General features: G+C 29.5%; 3 protein-coding genes across 4 annotated transcripts; 2 read left to right on the top strand and 1 right to left on the bottom strand.

Moving 5' to 3' along the window:
• Positions 1-342: 342 nt before the first annotated feature.
• On the bottom strand, positions 343-1,641 carry LOC114193569. 2 transcript variants are annotated; one of them, XM_028083422.1, is made up of 5 exons: positions 1,520-1,641; positions 1,286-1,389; positions 1,148-1,193; positions 839-955; positions 343-762 (listed from the first exon to the last, which is right to left on the bottom strand). In XM_028083422.1, the coding sequence occupies exons 1-5, from the start codon at positions 1,608-1,610 to the stop codon at positions 491-493; spliced, it is 630 nt and encodes a 209-aa protein (XP_027939223.1). In that variant the 5' UTR covers positions 1,611-1,641; the 3' UTR covers positions 343-490. The 2 variants fall into 2 exon arrangements, with proteins under 2 accessions (XP_027939223.1, XP_027939224.1); XM_028083423.1 differs by having other exon boundaries at positions 1,286-1,347.
• Positions 1,642-3,881: 2,240 nt separating this feature from the next.
• LOC114193570 (universal stress protein PHOS32) lies at positions 3,882-5,156 on the top strand. Its single transcript, XM_028083424.1, has 4 exons — positions 3,882-4,256; positions 4,430-4,539; positions 4,682-4,800; positions 4,881-5,156. The coding sequence occupies exons 1-4, from the start codon at positions 4,082-4,084 to the stop codon at positions 4,975-4,977; spliced, it is 501 nt and encodes a 166-aa protein (XP_027939225.1). The 5' UTR covers positions 3,882-4,081; the 3' UTR covers positions 4,978-5,156.
• A 12,956-nt stretch (positions 5,157-18,112) lies between these two features.
• LOC114193567 (L-type lectin-domain containing receptor kinase VIII.1) lies at positions 18,113-20,987 on the top strand. The gene has a single exon (XM_028083420.1). The coding sequence runs from the start codon at positions 18,543-18,545 to the stop codon at positions 20,640-20,642; it is 2,100 nt and encodes a 699-aa protein (XP_027939221.1). The 5' UTR covers positions 18,113-18,542; the 3' UTR covers positions 20,643-20,987.
• The last annotated feature ends 1,618 nt before the right edge of the window (positions 20,988-22,605 follow it).

Raw genomic sequence — 22,605 nt, 5'->3', positions numbered from 1 at the left:
TTCGATAAATTCAATCCATACATAAAAAATTACTCTCACTTATCTTAACAGGACAGACTTATCTTACATTCTGTTAGAAAGACTTTAGATATAAGAATTTGTTTGAGCTGGTTATCAACATTAATCATTGATTTTCTTATATGATTGATGAGTCTTTCGAAGTAAGATTATCACATATAGATAATATCAATGAAAACTCAATTTATTTGCATGTCAAGCATATGAACTTGGAAGACTTTCATGATTGACTTGGGACAAACTGTTTGAAAATGAAAATGCTCTGTTCAGTTACGTTGCAAGCAGTAAAAATTTGTAGTGCAACAGTGAATAGTGACAATGAGTGGAACTTGTTATAGTGCGACAGAAAGTGTTTTTGTCATTACATTGTAACATATGTGGTACAAAGAAAGATAGCAATCACAAGGAGTTATAGTCTAAGCAAAAAGGACTGACATTGACATTTGTAACACATGAATGACAGTAGTTGTCTTTATGAATCCTTGGTCCTAATAATGGTAATGGAACCTCTTCCCCTAGTATGAATCCTGGTGAGGGACGTAACTGTTTTTCCAGACAAACCAAAACTACTTCCTTTGACTAATTTGCATGGAAGAGTCACAGAATCTGTCACAGGATGAGGAATTGCCTTTGATGTTGATGGGGTGCTCAGAATTTGGTAATTGATATCTTTCAGTGTTGTTTCCCCTCCAACTCCTCCACACTTCACTAACTTAAACGGGTAAGCAATTTTCTTCCGTTGACCTGGTAAGAGAAAAGATAAAGAATCTGTGGAATACAGAGAAAAGAACGACCATGTTGAAACCGAGAAATCACTCACCAGATGCATAACTGTTTTGAGCAGATTCTTGTTTGATGGCAGCTTCATGTGCGTCACCTAGTGTTGTTGATGACAGCCTCGTACTCATGCTCCTTTTTTTATGTGCAATGCCACAATCTACAAAGGTGATGAGAAAATGATCAGTTATGTTTCATCTCATTTCAATTACAATGACATGCTACAATTCCAGACTCCACCAAGCTTCATACACTTGGCCACAGAATTTGCATCAAACAGTTGAGAAAAAGCAAAAGAACAAACTGATGAACCCGAACATAGGAAAAAAACAAGATTCCAAAGCGTACGTACCATGAAGAGGTGGAGCTGTTGTGGAGAACATTGGAAATTGTTCTACCTGATCATCCAAGTAATGAAAATTCCAGTGGTAAGAATTTGAAATTTTCAACTTTCGCTATAAATTAACATCGTTAAGCAAATTAATACAACCTTTTGATAGCAGGATGGTAAATTTTGTTCCTTGCACCAAATACCCTTGCCTGCAATGGCATCTTGAAGGTACCCAGAAGATGTATCAGATTGAAACCAAGGCTCTGGTGTAGAAAAAAACACAGTAACATATAAAACAAGTAGAGCTAATAGTGTCAGACATTAACATTTCAAGAAACAAAATGAAACATAAATAAGAATATTGAAAAGGAAAATAGTATATAGCATATGTACCAAGTGTTTGATCTGCATCAGTGGCTCCAATCTCGAATTCCATGGAGCTGGAGCAGTCAGAAAACCAGTTGTTGAGGTGTGACTGTGACATAGCGGGAAAGCCTTCTCTTTCTGCAACTCAATTGAATTGTGTTTTAAATTTCATTTAAAGATATATATATATATATATATATATATATATATATATATATATATATATATATATATATATAATTTTAAAATAGAATTTGAAAGAGGATAAGATTAAAGTATGGTTGGCAAAAGCTGAAAAGGATGATAAATTAAAAAATGAGTTTGTTATTTTTTAAAGAAAGGCCAGTGTAGTGAAGATGATAATCCATTGTTAGTTAAGCTAAGAATATCTCACCACTTTGTCGTATCTTATTCACCATTAAATTTTATCTTGTCCTATCTTATTCACCAATTAAGACTTAATCCTATCTTATGCACCAATTAGGACTGATGTTAAAAACTAACACAGTTTTCATCTTATTGGTTTTCCGGCACCAACTCTCACCATGCCAGTTTTCATCACATTTCCATTCTCCGGCAACAATCCATAGTATTAGTTATCGTTGCACTTTATTGTATTTTATACTTATCATAACTTTGGTTATAATTGTTTTTTTTTCTTCCTCTTTTTATTTGACCCTATAAGTTCCTAAGGAAGAAAAAGAAATACTGGTAAATTGTTTCAAATTTTATTTAACCGTTTCAAATACTAATGGAAAGTATAATTTATACACAACATTTCAATTTGATTTTATTTCATTATTTTTTTTATATTTAATGAAAAAGGAGACAAACACATAAGCAATTCATAACACCTTAGAAATGTGTTTTTGATTGCAAGGCAAGGTGCATATAGATTATTATCTTTATCTCTCTAACGCAAAACATTCGTTACCCATCATCTCTAATATGTTGCATTTATATACATAAATATATAGACAAATAAGTAATACGTTTACATACGTTTATATACATATATTTTGGTTTTTATTTTATTAAAATTTTCTCCGTTTATTTTTCTAAATTTTAAAATTATTATTTATTTTTATCTATACCTATATATAAAGGATACACACCATTTTGATGTCCATATTTCTATTTTTAATTTTATTCTTTAATAAATAATCCATTTTAAAATTAAAATTATTATTTTTCTTTTAAGAAATCTCTTTATTAATTACTTTCATTTGTACTATAAATATAAATATAAATATAAAGCAACTTTAGAGAAATAAAAAAATCATAAAAATTAAAATTAAAACTCATTTATTTTAGTATTTGAACTTAAATAATATTCATACTATTACCTGATTATCCATCCATCTTATCTTCACATCAAATCATTGGCTTCCCTAATATTTTCTACATATGAAAAATAATATATATATATATATAGTCAATGCTAAAGATGTAAATATACAAATTTAATTAATTTTTAAATTTTTCATGAATTTAAATATTTTTAATTGGATTTTTATTAATTTTTAAGTATTCAATTTTTTTTTCAATTTCGTTTAATTTTTTTTATTAATTAAGTGACTTATTTTCTTGACATCTTACTTATATTTTATGTATTAAAGAATGTGAAATTTTATGATTAATATAAAATAATAATATGGTTAATATAAAATGATAATAGACTTTAAATGAATATGTATTGAAAACTTAAAAAAATAATGATCATCAGAGAGCAGATGATCTCATTATTCAACATGTTTCGATTAAAACAATAAAAAGGTATTATTTTACATCAATTACAATATTATTTTATATAAATTACAAAACCTCATATTTTTTAAATTCAAGATAAGTAAAATGATGAAACAAGATAAATATCACTCATTTAGTAAAAAATTAAATAAAAATTCAATTAAAAAGTATTAAAAAGTTAAATATTTAATAAATAAAAATGTTATTTAAAAATATCCAACTTTTTATAAGGGATTTGAAATTTAACTAATTCATATATTTAAATTAACAAATTGTTGTGAGAGATATTTGTAGCTGCTTTCTTTCTAGTACAGTGATTGACAAACATTTAGACTTTAGATTTTAGAATCATGTATAAGGTTTCTTCTCTTCCCTCTATTATTTATGCATGTTTCTTGTTTAGCTAAACAGCAGTAGTGATATTAAGAACAATCATTTTCTAAAGCTGCTTTCTAGTAATGTCGTCGTAATCAAGTATTTAATAAGTCAAAGAAAGTAGTTAGAACCCAATGAGAGACAAGACATATGGCACTACCATGGAATAACTTGCGTGTTTTTCTGTAGAAGGCTCTCTGGGAAAACAGCATTCTTGTCTTCTATATATGTCACCTTTATGCCATATTCCACACCATCTTCCTCTGTCACAAATTCCATCCAACGCTTATCTTTAAGGAACAAAGCACACTCCATCTTATTCTAGGGCTTTCACGAACATTCTGTGTATTACTACTTTTCAAAACCACGGGCGTAAATGAAAAACCCTCAACACAACAACACAAACACAAACACCAACTATATAAACTGAACTCAACCCTCAGTTTCTGGCAGCATCGGTTAACTATGGCAAAGACACGAACTATTGGAGTAGCCATGGATTTTTCTCCCACAAGCAAGTTAGCTCTTCGATGGGCCGTTGATAATCTCATCAACCATGGTGATCAAATCATCTTGATCAATGTTCAGCCTCCCCAAGCTCATCACACCCGAAAGGAGCTTTTTGAAGACACTGGTTCACGTTAGTGCCCCTCTTTCCCTTTCTCATGCACACATACACATGATCATGTTGTGTTGTTTCTTATCAGAATTAGAGTTCCATCTATATGAACAACATGAATATTATCAAAATGAATCTACGAGTTCTATGTTTTGTACATAACTTGAACTTTTGGTTGGTTAATGGCTTTGCAGCTTTGGTGCCTTTGGAGGAACTGAGGGAGTTGAATTTTACTAAGCAATATGGGATTGCAAGGGATCCTGAGGTCATAGATATGCTTGATACTGCCTCCAAGACTAAAGGGGTATATTTACGTTGTTTTTTATATGTAACATGATTTTATCGGTTAGAAATCACGCATCCATCAGAGATAAAACAAATTTAAAATATATAAATAGACGCAGATCTCATTTTTCAAATTGGTTTTGTGTTGATGTTTGAAACAGGCAAAGGCGGTGGCAAAGGTGTATTGGGGAGATCCACGGGAGAAATTGTGTGAAGCTGTGGAAGATCTTCACCTTGATTCTTTGGTTCTTGGAAGCAGAGGTTTAGGTCCCATTAAAAGGTATCAATATTAACCATTCATTAACCAACTTTTTTTTTTCTTAATTTTTTCTAATCTCTCTTAAACACTGTTTCTTGCAGGGTGTTGTTGGGCAGTGTAAGCAAGCATGTGATGACAAATGCCTCTTGCCCCGTCACTGTGGTCAAGGCAAAACAATCTTCCAATTCCCGTCATTGAATCCCGTTGTGAATGATAATAATAATTACTTAAATAGTATATATGAATCTATATGGAGAATCGAAAACACTGTGTTGTTACTGTTCAATGATTGTGATTTTGGTCATGTGTTTTCGTGTACACCTTGTAATGATGTTGTTTCATGTAAATATATAGTATGGTTTGGTTTCGATTGGATAGAATTAAAGATTTGGATTGGATCAAGAAATAAGTGCTTAAGGATTGGCCCAGTCTTGAAGCCATGTCCAATTATAAGCCTGCAAGATCATGGGCTCAATTTGTCGTTAACACTTCATATTCAATTGTTGTATATAAATTCTGGCCCACGACAGCATCCATGACAATAAAAGCATGAAAATAAATTCTGCTTCGCATTATAGTGAATTCATTAAAAAATTATCATTTCACAATTTAATTATTTTATCTTATTTAATAAGAATTCAATAAAAAAAAATCATAGACTCATTAACAGAATTTTTACACAGTGAACTTGATCACGAACTTTTGGCTTTTGGGTTGAAATAGTTGCTACTGCCGACAGTAATCTATTTCCAGAAGGCATTTAAAGCCTGAATCCAGTAGAAGAAGAAAGAAGCAGATATTTTGATGAAAAATGGTTCATCAATCGTCATCATCCACCTTAACTCATTATAATTGAAGAAACTTCCTTATTTAACCAAAATCAACATTAACGTGCTTAAAGTCAATCTTTTAAAGCTGGTTGTGTTTTGTCTTTTAAAAAGAAACTTCACATCAAGCATGGTGGTATCAAGAAGTGAGTTTGGGAAGCAAAAGTGAAAGCATTGATCAAAAACACCATTTTTTATTTGGATGAATCAAAATGGTCCAAACCCATATTATTGGTGCAAGCTTATGTTAGTGTTCATAAGTGCGTGTGGCGTTCTCTTATTCGTTTGTTGTCACAACTTGGAACTAAAATATACAAAATGTCAGACTCAGCCTATGAACTCACAACTAATTGTCCTTTCTCAGTTATAAATACTTTTCAATAGAAAATGAAAGGGTTAAAGAAAAAAACAGAAACATAAAGAGTTGAAAAATTAAAAGCATATTAGTGTCTACATAAATTTTGTTTTTTTAATCGTAATGTATTGCATTGGGTTACCCGTGAAAATTGGATCCTCCTCCCAACTTTTGTATCTTATGCATGTGTTTGGACCAAATTCATTTCTACTTATAATTTGCATTTTAATTGCCAAAGGGAAATGGATTTGACAAATCCCACATTTCCATTTCTTATAACTGTTTTTGTCCTTTTGTAATTGAATTCTTTTAACATATGTCCTTATAACTATAACTTTTTGTACACCATAAACTCTAATTGATATAGAGCAAAGCAATTCAGCGTAATCAAATAAGAACTACTATTTTTCTAATAAAATTATTAAAATTTAATTAATGTTAAAAGAATACAAGTTTTGTTATCTTAAACATTTTCTAATCTCTTATCAAAATTTTAAATTAATAATTATGCAACTACACTAAATGCTTTAATTAAAATCTATAATTAAGATGAACTTGATACAAGAAATGAATTAATTAGATGTTATATTCTTTAATTATGGAATTTAAGGATAATAAAATAATAAAAATTTAAAAATTATCATTATACTCTTCTTCTTTTTTTACGTAATTCTGATTCATTATATTTTGAAATATGTTTAGGAGTAAGAGATCATCTTTTCGTGGCTAGCTACCTTGGGACCCATATAGGAGACTTCGGTACTCTCACATTGAAGTTCTATGTGAATGGAAATTTTGTCACATTGCAAGGCAACAAATGTGATCAATTAATAGAAGACAGTTGCATAATACTCGTAGAGATTGACAAATAAATCTGTATATATCACCCAAAACCGTCTCAGTTTTGATGAGAAAATCTCGCATTGATTGAGTATGGATATGGATATGGATAATATCCAAAGTTTTCAACTACGAATGAAGATGAGAATGGAAATATGCATATCTCCACCCAAATAACCGACCATGTTTAAATTACTAAAATATCTATAATTTATTAGATAATCTAATATATATATATATATATATATATATATATATATATATATATATATTATTAAACATAATCTATTTCTTACTCTCTTAATATTTGGTTATACACTTTTTTTTACTCTCTCAATTGTATGACTTGTTTTTCAAGATTTAATCTTTAAGGTAAGTTTTCGTCTTCTTATTACACAATTTTTTCTTTTGTACGTGATTATGTTCAAATAGGTGTTCTTCAATTTTATTTATCAAATAATTTGTAGGTCACACATTTGATTATCTTTACTCCTTATAATACATACAAATACAAATATATATATATATATATATATATATATATATATATATATATATATATATATATATATATTCATAAGAATGTTTGACTCTTAATTTGTAGCTCTTCTTTTTGTTAATCATGAGGCCAATGAATTTTTAGAGTTTATGGCAAAAAAGAAAAAATCTAGAACTACAGTTATGAAAATAGAGTTGAATTATTACTTGGAAGAAGATAATTTGTCAATTATACAAGAATTTGATATCCTATGATGGTGGAAAACAAATGGGTTAAAGTTTCCAACCCTTCAAGTAATTGCAAGGGATGTTTCAACTATTCAAATAACAACTTCTCACAGTAGTCCACTTCATATTATTATAGAGGCTTTAATGTGTACAAGAAGTTAAGAAGTTAAATATGCATCTAGGTAAGTTACTCAAATTTATTAATATTTATTGTTAGTATTTTTTTTTATGAAATGTATTAATTGTATTAATTGTTGAGTTGAGAAATGTGGATGTGGGAAGTAAAATTTTAGAGAGAATTGTGTGGGCAATTGAATTATTGATACATAAATGATTATAAGAATGAGCAGTTTCCCTAGTTCCAGCTAACTATGGGACCCTTCTGAATATTCATCCACGTTAGTGCAAACTCATACCATGCCACAAACATAAGTACTTTCCATTCACCACACGTTTTGTTAGGATAACATGAAAAAATAACAGACATTTCTCACATGCTTATATTGTATTCATCGAATCACGTGCTTTCATAAATGCAAAATTCCCTTCAGCCATAACAAAACTAAGTTATAAAATGTTCTGTGATTCATGATTCAATGACTGTGATCAAATACATATAAAATGCATTATTCGGGTTGACTTGAGGTTCAGTTATGGATACATGTCTTTGGTTTGATTTTCATGAAGAGAGAGAGGGTTCGTGAATTTTGTCCATGCTGGTTTAAGAATTCTTAAAAAAGATCTAGTTTTTCAAGATTTATAGTACTAGTAGAATGGGAAAAGATTAACAATATATTATTATTTATTTATTTATTAATTTTCATATCATTGAAATTAATAGTAATTTAAAAATTATATTTAAAGGTTAAATATGTTTTTAATTTTAAAATTTTAAAGTGAAATTGAAATTTATCTTTCTCTTAAAATTTGATACACTTTTGTCTACAAATTATAAAAATGAATAGATATAGTATTTTTAACCTAATCGAGTTAATTTTTTTAAGTGTCAACCAACGTTTCGGGCTGGCGTTTGAGACGTTTACACACTAACATTAAAAAGACTTTTTACGTCCTGCATTTCAATTTTTTACTTATGTACAGAGTCAACGTAATTTTGAGAGACGTAAAGTTACGTATGTTGTTGTTTTAACTTATGTAAATTTACGTTTCATAACAACATAATAGACATAAATTTATGTCTGACACAAAATTCTCAGACATAAATTTATGTCTGACACAAAATTCTCATACATAAATTTATGTATGTTAGTACATTAACAAACATAAATGTTGTAGTTTCTTTTTTAATTTCGTGATTTTAGCATGAAACCAAAACGTAAAAGTCATAAACAATCTAGAACAAAATATATATATATATATATATATATATATATATATATATATATATATATATATATATATATATATATATTTCTCAAACAACATTTATAGTACATTTAACAATCAAAGTACATATGTAATGAATAACTACTAAATGAAAGGAAAAAACTATTAAATCATAAACCTAATCTTCTTGTAAATGCTTGAAGAGACAAGATGTTCGGTCTCTTCTTACTTCCAACATGTCGTTATTTGATTATGGAGAGACATCATCGAAGTCTTAAAACAATGATATAATGTTAGCGTGTGTAAAGTTCTTCAAACCATACAATTCATGAATAAGTTATAAGTGTTTACATACCTTCGTCCAATCTCTAATGATTCTTGCTCTAATGATAGTTGTCATCCAATGCATATGACATAATACCTGCATTCAAAAGAACCATTATTCCTATTACATTACAAATAACAAAAGGAAAAATTAATATCTTAAATAACTTCTATGCAAAACAATTAATTTAAGATATAATTCCTAACCTTTGGTGTTATAAATTGAACATTTTTTATCTCCTATGCAGTAATTGATTTAATTATGCCACAACTCTGGTTAAATTCAAAGATGTCATAATTGTTATATATTAGATGTTATGAAGTTTGTAAGATTATCCTTATAGAGAGTTCTTCATGTCGAAGTTGAATTTCTTATTAATGGAACAAAATCAAATAAATATATAATAATATAAAATATAAAATTATATAATATTATCTAAAGCTTAAAAATCTAAAATATCTAATAAATCTAAAATTATCTGAAGTCTAAAAAACATAAAATATAAAATTATCTAATTTATCTAAAGCCTAAAAAAATCTAAAATATATCTAATAAATATAAATTATCTAAAGTCTAAAAAATATAAAATAAAATAAAATAAAAAATCTAAAAAATATAATCTAAAGTATTAAATAACAAATAAAATTAAAATTAATTAAACTTTAAAATCATGTTTCATTATCATGCACAACCCAATTAAACCCTAAAATTAATTAAAAAAAATGTCTAAAACTCATAGAAAAAGTGAACCTATATACATGCTAACAAATTCACGCACAAACCAAAGGTGAAGGTTCATCTTCACGCACAGACCAAAATCCAAAGGGAACAAAATATAAAATTCTTCACATTCATACATTATCTCGTAAAGGCCAAGTTTAAGAAAGAAGACGAAGAAAATCAACCTTAATGTTGAAAATAATCCGTGGAAATAATGTTTTTCAATGTGACAAACATCACAGAGAAAGAAAACATAAGCTTTGCGCAACAATGGAGGCCTTACGAAGGTCGCAGCTCTCATTGTCGTTTGTAGAAGGTTTTGTGCGTGCTCTATTAAGGAGAAAGTGAAAAGAAATTGTCTAGAGAATTTTCTTGATGAGTTTTTACATTAGACCCCTTGTTGTTAAACGTAAATTTACGTATGATCCTTTGAAGTCAGATATAAAAATAAAAATTTACGTCTAACGAGAAGGAGTCAGAGGTAAAAATTAACAAATTATTTAGAAAAATGTCATCACACATTTTTCACACCTGACCTTTGTTGATAAGGCCTAAATGGATAAACATAATAAGTCATTTTTGTGTTAGTGACACCATTTGACATATTCTCATCTAGATGTCAATTTGGAATGTCGTTATATACGTAAGAAAAAAAACTTTGTTAAGTTAAAAGAATAAGGTTTATACATTTTCAAAGTTTGAGACAAAAATATATTAAAATTTGGAATATAAGAGAATTTTAATTTTGTTTCCAAATTTAAAAAGTACAAACATATTTAATCCTTCAACAAATAATAGTCAAATTTAAAATAGAAATAACCAAATAAAAGAATTATCTCCCTCTTTTTCATCTTTATCTCAATTAGAAAAACTGACTATCTAACACTAGAAAATTACCAAAATACATTGAGACATCAATGAAACCATAGGTATAATAAGAAGAGAGAGTACAGGAGCATGAGATGTTGTCATGCTGAAATCAAAATAACTATTTGTGATGCATGAAAAGAGAAAAAAAAAAGAAATTGAAGATGAATAGTTGTGTATTATAGTAGAGAAATAAGAAGTGCTATACATCTTGACATTTGAATCCTGACAGAGACCGGATGTTGAATTTTTTTAAAGAAAAAAGCATGTTGGGAAAGAGAAAGCTGTCCTACTTACATTATGAATGCGAAAATGAAGCATTCAAAATGTTTGAGACAAATAAACAACCGTGAGAAAACTGACGACCACGACTAGCTCATATTTAAATGATGCTTCAACGAGGTTGTCACCCAGTTGTGATCTAAGATCGTAAGCGGAGATAATTATAAACTATTTGAATTTCAATCATATACATTTTTAAAGCAAAAGTAAATAATTAAGGAGAATAAAATTAGAAGATAAATATAAGATTTAAATGGGTAATTTTTTTTCAATAATAATAATTTTAACAAAATTAAGGAGATATTTGTTCACGTATCTGATACCACTTGTTAGATTTAACTAGGGGATTTCACTAGGGAGATACAACACCAATGAGATCTGAGCCTAACCACATAAGACACTGACACCACTCTCAACCCAATACCTTAAGGCAATGAGTTTATGGATCTTTATTCTTATATAGTGATCTACTTTCTCATTTCGAACTAATGTGGGACTTAGACTCACACTTGGATTCCTAACAAAAACTTCAATTTACAAATCATTGCATAAATCAATTAGAAGTGAAGTTAATTCTTGCATAACAATTTTATTAATTTGATAATGAAGAACTATAAATTCATTGTTTAAAAATTTTAAGTTAGAGATAATGTTAATTCAGTTTGTGTGTATTGGACTCATGTCTAATTAATGTTATATCTATTTATAATGTTTTCTTGAAAGACCGGTAATTTTTTATTTAGGTGCTAAAATGTATGTCTAATTTAATTTTGTTAAACTAGTTTATAAGGTGAGAATTATTTTCTTTCATAATCTTTAAACTAGTCTTAATTTTAATTGACAGTTATTTTTAATCGACATATATTTTTTATTTGATGTAAAATCTTCGACACATCTTTTAATAAATGTGAAATTTTCTAAAACTCTACTCATGTTAAAAGGACATTGTATATTGGATATGATAATAAATAATATGATAAACCAAAATCTCGTCTAAAATAAACTCTTAATAACTTAAATTAAATTTAGGGTTAAATATGTTTTTAGTCCTTCAACTTTGATGCGAAATTAGAATTCTTCCTTGTCTGAAATTTTAATATATTTTAGTTTCTAAAATTTAAATATGAATGGATATAGTTATTTTAACCCAATTATGTTAATTATTTTAAATGATATAAACAACTCAAATGCTAGTACGAAATATATTTGACATATAAAAAAAATTAACATAATTACATTAAAAAGACTATATTATACTCACATTAATTCAAAATATTTCAAATTTTCGGACAGACATCAATTTTAATTTTACGATCAATGAAAAATTATAAACATATCTAATCTAAATTTAAAATTTAATTTATTTTATATAAAAGGGTTGTGTTGGATTAAACTTAAATATGTTAGGATAAAATGATCTTAATATTGATACTAACGATCAATCATAAACACTACCCCATACTCATAAACATGTTGTAATTAGTAAACGGAAGCATACCTGAATTAGTCATAACGATGATGTTCCCTTCTTTAGAGCACTACTGATCCAGTGATCTTCCTCGTGTAGAGCACCTTTATTTCCTTTGATTTTATTTTTTGATGGAGATAGAGAGAAAGGAACATGAACTTGAGAAGTACATTATGACTCATTGTTCTCTTAGAAGGGGACCATGACCATTTATAAACAGTTAATTACTTAAGTTTCAGTATTTCTAATTTAGCCCCTCATCAAATTAAAAATTATTTTATGGTCTCTACATAATATTTATTTTCATGACATATATTTTTAACTAAATCTTTAATTTAGTTAGATCACTTTATTTTTGGCTTAATAAATAATGACTCTAATATATTTAATTATGTGTCATATATATGCATGACCTAAAATTAATAACAATTATTTATAGAAATAAAACTTATCAAATAAAAACATTTACTTTCTAATTAACCAATAAGAGAAAATGGACATAAAGGGAATGAGGAGGAGACAGACAAGATTATCGGTTGGGATAACTTGGTCCATGCAAATAAAATAAAGATGCGTTACTAATGCATGTGGCGGTTGTCCCATTTCCACGTACAGATCCTCACTATCTGTATTTTATAGTACAACTTCCATCTCTTAATCACCTTTATTTTATTTTTCCTAATATGACAGTGATAATAACATTTTATCAGTATTCATTTTTTTTTAAGTAATTGTACATAAACGTCTAAAATTGAAATTGTTAATTAAATTGAATCAATACATATGAGCTAAACCAAGGACTTTGACCACATTAATCATGCATAATTCAGTAGTCTTACAATGCATTTTTATAGTTTTAACTTTCAGGTATATTTAAATAATCAGTTATTGCACAAGATAAAAATTGCATACCGGTATGTACGGATATCCATGAATAAAATTCTTTAGAGTAGTTAATGGTGGGTACCACCCATTATTAATATATATGTGTTTTTTCTTCACTAGCAAATTAATTGGACAATGACAGATATCATGGTTCACATGTGAGTATCACTACCCATTCCATAGGTGTTTTTATATCGGTATAATTGAAATTAATCTTTTAATTAGAAATTTATAAGGTTTTAAAGAGAAAAATATCAGTTGGAAATTTTCTAACTTCATTTTATTTAGTGTAATTTACTTTTTTTAAGTTAAATATTTTTCTTTCTATAAATTATGATATGAAATTAAATTTCGTTTTCAGTTTGATATGTTAAAAAATGAATATGAATAAATGTAATTTAGGAAGAAGAATGATTCAAAGTTTAAGATAAAAGAAAAAAATCTTTTTTTTATAAAAGTTAAAAGAACTAAATACTTATTTAACTTTTTTAAAAACTATAATTTTTTTTAATATATATATATATATATATATATATATAACAAATAACATTTTTTATTCTTTTCATTATAATTATCAAAATCTTCTTCAATAAACTTAATTTAAGTTTAAATATCTTAAATAATAGTTAAAATTAAAATAAAATATAAGTATAATATAAATTAATAAGAAAAATAATAAAAATTATTACAAAAATTAAATTTTAATTCAATACAATAGAATAAAATAATGTGTATATATTAATGAATATGTTTCTAACGTAAAATAAGTTATTAGTATATATGTTTTTGTTAATTAATTGTCAAATAAATATTTATATTAATATTATTCTTTGTTCAAATGTAATTAAACTTATTTGTTTCTTGTTTCAAAAACGGATACATATCATAAAAGATATCAAAATAATGTAGCTATTATTTTGTTTCCACACCACACCACCAAGATTACATATGACTTAACCACCTAGTTCCATATTTTTTGTATATTAAAAGTTTTGAAATACAAATAGTAAAATTAAATGAAATTAAATTATGATAAACAAATTAACATAATTTAATTTTTATTCAAAATATTTTTTTTTCTTTCTTTCTTTTTTTATTCTCTATCAAAATATAAGTATTGTTAAATTTTCTATTTGTAGACATTGTTTTATAGAAATAGTTCATGAAAATGTAGTGATATTTTGTACTTATAATATAATAAAAAACATTTAAATTGTATACATATATAAAAAATATAAAATAAATTAAGAAACATACAAAATTACAAGAAGATAAAATAAATTTTTTAAATACTTCCATTTGTTTTTCTATTGTATGTTCTTATAAGCAATAAACGGTTGGTTATATATATATATATATATATATATATATATATATATATATATATATATATATATATATATATATATATATATATATATATATATTTCTTGAATATATAGTCATTATTTCAATCTTTTTTAATATTTTTATCTCCAAATTTTATTATTCAATGAAAGTAGTGTTGTGTCGGTAACCAAACAAGATTAAAATTTTGTTGATGCGACAAACGACGTTGTCATGTGATGACGTAAACACACACGTGTCAATACGTGGATACACACTTAGCAAAAATGTTTATCATGTTAGCAAATTTTAAGATTATTTAGTGATAAGATTACATTTACATCCAGTCATTTTTAAAGTTTGAGAATTAAATTGTATTAATATTAGAGATAATGGTAAAATCTAATTTTTTGTTATAATTTAGGGACAAAAAAATATTTAACTCTTTAAATTATTAGTTTAATTTTGTTTCTTCGTAGGACTTCATTCAAATAATATATTACATCTTTATCAATATGAAAAAATATATTTCGTCAATTAAATAAGTAATAAGCCATTTGAAATATTTTTAAACCGTACTTTTTCTTATAACTTTTTAAAAATAATTTTAATTTTATCTAACTTTGTTTTATTATTTCTTTTTCATGTGTATATTATTTTGTAGAGAAAATAAACCCTTTACATTAATATTTACAAATTTCAACTCCACAATCTTCGTAACAACCAATTCTATTTCAAAGTATTTAAATCGATATTAATTAATATTTACACGAAGAATATGTAGTGATTAACAATAATAATATTGCTTGACGGACTAATAATTTATAAATACCTAATTCTCCGTTTGGTATGTGCATTAGATGGATCGTAAATCTATATCATCTGTAAATAAAACAAATTTGAAGCGATGTAGATTTTCATGTAACAAATCTATATAAATTAGTAAATTTTTACGTAACAAATCAATTTTATAAAATCAATTTAGATTTAAAATCTATTTATTAATTGGACAATGATATTTTGACTACTAAATTTTGACAACTTATTCTCAGAACATGATGTATCATTTTTTAAATAATTTTAAAATATTGAGAATGAAAAAATAAAAAAATAAAAAAATAAAAAATCATTTAGAAGATATTACATGTGATAAGAGAATGTTGCCAATATTTAATAATAATAAAAAAAAATTCTTATTAATATTAAACAAAAATGGACGGAACACTAGGCGAGTGTAGAGACCTTTTGCTTGGTGAGAAATTTGAAGCGGTTGGTGGAAATGAAAATCAGAAACAGATCTGAGTTTGAGAATGGTGTGGTTTTGAGCTTTCAGAAGAAGTAACCTAATTTTCAGAAAAAGGCATTATAATAGTTTGAGTACAACTTTGGTAAAGTATGCCACAGCCACCAAAACCTTCCTTCCATATACGCATAGTTTATTCTACAAAAATTATAACACCATCATCATCTTATCCATAATAAATAAATAATCATACATACTTACCTTTTTCCTCTAACGGCTCCTTTGTCTCATGTTATCATGAAATCGCTCGAAACAACGTTGCGTGTTCACCAATTCTCAACGCAACATTTTTCCATTCTATTCCACCAAACCAGCTGCACTCCACCCACATTTTCTTTTCTCTCTTCTTTCATTCTTTCCCCTCACTTTCTGGTTCCGTAAAATAACACATCCTTCTCAAACTCAAATGAAGGCATCGTTTTCTGATTTCCAAGGAAAGGGAATAACTAAAGAGAGAAAAAGCTATACACATTCACATACACACAAAAAGAAGAAAGAACAAGTGAGCAACTTCCTCACCCTTTCCCAGTTTCCTCCTTCTATAATTCAAAGCATAAAAGATGAAACCTTTTTTTCTCCCTTTATTCCTTTCTAATCCCACGGTATTTGGTAACAAGAATCTGGGCAACATTCATCCCCACGTATACTAAAGTTTCAGTTAAAATTTTATATATAATCATAGGGTTAAATATGTTTTTGGTCTTTTAATTTTTAGTGAAATTTAGAATTAGTCTATTTTTGAAATTTTTGACCAATTTAGTCTTTTATCTTTAAATATTGGGTAAATTTAGTTCTTGTAACATAACTTTATTAAGTTAATTTGATGTTTTATACGTGTTTCTCATCTAATACTGAAGTAAAAATAAGTCAAATAATGTAAACAACTTAAATACTATCATGAAAAGTATTTGAAGCGTGAAATAGACTTAAAACAATCTGGTTAAAATGACTAAATACACATATTTATGAAGTTGAGGGACTAAATTGATCTAAAATTTTGAAAAAAAACACATTTTAATTTTTACTAGAAAGTAAGGAACTAAAAATATATTTAACACGTAAATATAAAGCTGAAGATAACATTATCGAATGTGCTAAAATATTAAAAAACACGAGAAGGATAATGTTGTATGGCATGTCAAGCTAGTGGCAAGTCTTAATTGATAGGTGAAAACCTAAATTATGGTACTATAATACTTTTTGGGTTATATGGTATTGACTCATAAAAGCCATGGCTTGCACTTTGTCCTCTTTGGTTTTGGTAAAGTTTTTAACCCTTTTAATAATCTTTATTAATAATTTTTTTCTTTAGTTCTTTTTTCCTATCTAAAAGACACCCTTTTCTCCTCCTCCCTTATCCTATTTTTCTCCTGTTATAACCCTTTGGCTGCGCCTAAATATGCCACACTAAAATTATTATTTTTTCAACTAATGAAATTACCCTTTCGGCATGCAGTTCATTTTTATTACAAAATGTGTTTGTATAATAACTTTTTTGGTATTTAAAGTTATTTATTTGCTAAAATAAATTCAAACTATTTAAATCAACTAACTCTCTCTGGTTTTTCAATCATTGTTTTTCTAATCATAGTTCAGATTTCGTTTCTTCCAACTTCGAATTCTGACTTATCTTTTCATCAGTTTTCTTCTAATCAAATTTCAAAATTTGATTTAAGAAAAAGAATCATACTATTTGTATAAATATTTGACACAATATTTTCATCTACACAATTTTTTAGTCTATATATGGTATTTGGGTAAAAACATTTCTTTGTCTTTCTTTATGATGTTGAGTACAGTAAGATAACATTTAAAATAATTGATGAAACGACAATTTGATTGTATGCACAACTTTTAGACAGCCAAACATCGTAATGTTTTTATTGTAGAAAACATTTTACGTCGTAATTTATTATCCTTTCACCTTTACATTGAAGGGAGAGTATAGAAAGTACTATTTTATTTATAATAATTAATTAACGATAATAATAAATGCGGAGAAGGGTGGATTGAGCGGCGAATGCACATGTCCGTGAGCGTGAGCGTGAGCGCAGCCACCACAAGAGAGAGAAAGAGAGAGAGAGCAAAGAATTTGTCTGCAGTTGAATTGAATTGAACGCATTCATACGCAAAGTCTCATCTCTTTCTTAAACATCAAATTTATCTCAATCATTAAACATAATTAAGTTGATTAATGAGGTAATCTGAGTTATATTGAAAAGTTATTGGAAGATTATGGAGATGAGTGAGTGAGTGAGTGTGTGTGAGAAAGATGAATGAAATAACCGTTGAGAGAGAGAGAGAGAGTGGACAGGTGTCGACGTGGCCAAGAACACTATCTTGGGATTCTCTGAACCCGTGAATTCTCACTCTCACCTTCTCTTTCTCTCTTTCTCTTTCACTTTCACTCTCCTTAGGGGAACAAACCAAACAAACAACAAACGAAGGAACAAAACAGAATCAAATTCGCCAATTCAATCTCTGCTTCGCCAATGTCGCATCTTTCAACGCTCTTTATTTTTGCCTTCTTCAATTTCGTAGCAGCAGCCACCGAGTTCGACTTTGGAACCTTAACATTGGGAAGCCTCAAGCTTCTGGGGGACGCTCACTTTAACAACGGCACCGTAAGCCTCACGCGCGACCTCGCCGTTCCCACCTCCAGCGCCGGCAGAGCTCTTTACTCCCGTCCGGTCAGGTTCCGCCTACCGGGTAACCGCTCTCCGGCCAGCTTCACCACCTTCTTTTCCTTCTCCATCGCCAACCTCAACCCATCCTCCATCGGCGGCGGCCTCGCCTTCGTCCTTGCGCCGGACGACGAAACGATCGGCGATGCCGGTGGATTTCTTGGACTTAGCGCAGCCGCCGCCGCCGCCATCCGCGGCGGCGGCGGGTTTATTGCCGTCGAGTTTGATACGCTTATGGACGTAGAGTTTAAGGACATTAATGGGAACCACGTTGGGGTGGACTTAAACAGCGTTGTCTCGAGCGAGGTTGGTGATTTGGAGAGCGTTGGGATCGATCTGAAGAGCGGTGACCTAATCAACGCGTGGATTGAGTTCGATGGATCGAGCAGAGGGTTGAGCGTGTGGGTTTCGTATTCCAATTTGAAACCGAAAGATCCCGTTTTGTCGACGAGCCTCGACGTGGATAAGTATTTGAGTGATTTTATGTATGTGGGGTTCTCAGGTTCCACGCAGGGTAGCACAGAGATTCACAGAATAGAGTGGTGGAGTTTTGGTTCATCCTTTGATGCTGCGGCAGGGGCGGCCCCACCGCCTCCACCGGCGGTGAGTCTGATGAACCCGACGGCGAATGTGGTGAAGTCGGCACCTCCTTCTCCGGCTCCTTCTAATAGTGAACAGAAAGAGAGCAAAAGCAGATCGTCTTGCCACAATGGGTTGTGTAAGCAGAATTTAGGAGCGGTTGCCGGTGTTGTCACTGCCGGGGCGTTTGTTTTGGCTATTTTTGCCGGTGCATTGATTTGGTTTTACTCTAAGAAGGTTAAGCGTGTTAACAAGTTCGATTCGCTTGGTTCGGAGATCATTAAAATGCCGAAGCAGTTTACCTACAAGGAGCTGAAGTCTGCTACAAAGTGTTTCAATGCGAATAGGATCATTGGTCATGGCGCGTTTGGGACTGTGTATAAGGGGGTTTTGCCTGAAAACGGGGACACTGTTGCGGTGAAGAGGTGCAGCCATAGCAGTCAGGGGAAGAATGAGTTTTTGTCGGAGTTGTCTATCATTGGGAGCCTGAGGCATCGGAATCTGGTTCGGCTTCAAGGGTGGTGCCACGAAAAGGGGGAGATTCTGCTGGTGTATGACTTGATGCCGAACGGGAGTTTGGACAAGGCTTTGTTCGAGGCAAGGACACCTCTTCCCTGGTCTCACCGGCGTAAGATTCTGTTGGGCGTGGCCTCTGCCTTGGCCTACTTGCATCAAGAGTGTGAGAATCAGGTGATTCACAGGGACATCAAGACTAGTAATATAATGTTGGATGAAGGGTTCAACGCAAGGTTGGGAGATTTTGGTTTGGCGAGGCAAACGGAGCATGATAAGTCGCCGGATGCCACGGTGGCTGCCGGAACAATGGGGTACCTGGCACCGGAGTATCTCCTCACAGGAAAGGCTACAGAGAAAACTGATGTGTTCAGCTATGGTGCAGTGGTTCTTGAGGTGGCCAGTGGGAGAAGACCGATAGAGAAAGATGGGAATGGAGGTGGTAAGGGTGGAATTAGCTGCAATTTGGTGGAATGGGTATGGAGTTTGCACCGGGAAGGAAGGTTGCAAATGGCGGCTGATGCAAGGCTTGAGGGAGAGTTTGATGAGGGTGAGATGAGAAGGGTGCTCTTGGTTGGGCTAGCTTGTTCTCACCCTGATCCATTGGCTAGACCAACTATGAGGGGTGTGGTTCAGATGCTGGTGGGGGAAGCTGAAGTGCCTATTGTTCCAAGAACCAAGCCTACCACAGGTTTCAGTACTTCTCACTCTTACTTACTCATGAGCTTGCAAGATAGTGTTTCTGACTGTGATGGTATAATCACCATCTCCACATCCACATCAGAGAACAGCTTCAATCTTGGAGATATAGTCTGATCTCATTGAAATTTATTGACTGATATAGTGTAAATAGAGAGAGATATGTATTCATTTGTTCTTGTATGTAAATGACAATAACATGCAATTAAGGGCCCTGAGAGAGAAATTTTGGGGTTCAAGCTCATGATTCATGGCAGAAACTAATTGGAGGGATTCATCTCATGCTGCGGACCAATGCAAGACGTTGGTGTTAAATGTTAAAGTGTAGGGAAGGTGATGTAACTTTAGATAGATTATTGTTCTACTTCTAATTTAATGCCCAATTTGGATTGTAAACAAGCTTTTTTTGGATAATTTTAATTAAGTGACCACGGTATAATAAAGTTAGAAATTTCTCGGGAACTTCCTCCTTTGCCCCATTCATGGCAATGCAGGTGTTTGTATCTGTCACATACAGAAATATACACTGTATATAGAGAAATAATGCCTCGGTTTTATATATGGTTATCAGTCTTGAAACTGGGGTAATAGTTTTTTTTATTTATTGATGTTCACATCTTCCCCCAACTTTCTGAATGTATTTCTTGATTCTCTTATTTTAGTTGAGAGTTGGAAAATAGTATTGTTTCTGGCCTCTGATTTTGGAATTTTGTGATTAGGATATCCATTTCTGGTAGTACTGGATTCAAACGGTGTCTTTTCACAATTTAATTGATGAATGAAGGAAACTCAGCGGAGCATTTCATTCTGCTACAAATTTAGAATTCTAAAAGGCGACGATGTAATACGTTGCAAATCTTCATAATTGAAGTATGACAGCTTAACAAATTGCTGTTCCTTCTCACTTTTCTTTGTTCTTTTCTACATAATAACATTAATGAAATTTATGTTGTTTGTGTTGAAAAGTGGAGTAACTTTTAGTCCAAACACGATCAATTATTTCCGATTTTATTCAACCAACAACATTGGTAAATTTAACATGATGCTTATAAAAGTATAATTAAATTTATTTCATTCAATTTTATTTAATGTTATTATTTTAAAAAATATTTTCAAGCTTAATCTAAACATCTCCAGAAAATATGATTTTATTAGAGATAGTTTAGAAGTATGATGTTTTAAGAAATAAAGAAAAATCAATAAATTAAACTAACATTTTTAGTTGATGTAAAATAGACATTTTTGTTTATATTTGAGTTTGTGAAGAAAGTACTGTTCATAGAAGTACGTACAAGGGGCTTTGTAAAAGAAAATGACACTGATAATGAATTTGTACCCACAAAAAACTGAATATAGCTTTTCATCTTACTTTGTAATGTGTTTAGAGTATAGGTTTAATTACTATGTGGTAAAGTTGGGAAGTTTAATTTGATATGTACTTAGCACCAAATAAGTTTACTGTGGTTTAATACTAGACTTAAATATACTTATCCTTTTAATAACGTTAACGAATTTTGATTTTAATTTCTATGAAAGAATTTAAAATAAAATGCAATGAATCTTCTATAAGAATCAAAATTAAAATATGTTAATTTTACCAGTTCGAGAAATATATGTAAATCTTAGTCTTATATTTATATATCAGGTACCGAGTTTAATTATTTTAAGAAATACTAAATTATAAGAACGAAAGAATAATACGTATTATTTTTGCATCTAATTTTCATACTAATTTTAAAAAAATATATATAGTTGAACTCATTTAACTTTTTTATTTCATAAAAGAAATTGCATTAGTAAAGTATGTTTTTAGTCATATTTATTACAAATAGTGTTTAAGTTTGATAACAAGAGTATTTAAAAATAATCACATTTAATTGAGTTTATTTAATTAAAAATTACTTCTATTATTACAATTGATTAAATATAAGTAATTCCTTAGTTGTATTTAAATATAGGAAACATTGATGGATGGGTTTTTAAGAAATTAGTGATGTATTAATATTAATTCCAACAAATTCATATAACTAGTTTACATCTACTATTCTGTTTTCTGTACAACTATAAAGTTTTAAAAATA

This window comes from Vigna unguiculata, chromosome 8 (assembly GCF_004118075.2).
Source record: "Vigna unguiculata cultivar IT97K-499-35 chromosome 8, ASM411807v1, whole genome shotgun sequence".
Taxonomy (NCBI): domain Eukaryota; kingdom Viridiplantae; phylum Streptophyta; class Magnoliopsida; order Fabales; family Fabaceae; genus Vigna; species Vigna unguiculata.
Note: the sequence above shows the minus strand (reverse complement) of the source record. Positions and strands in the feature narration are given on the sequence as shown.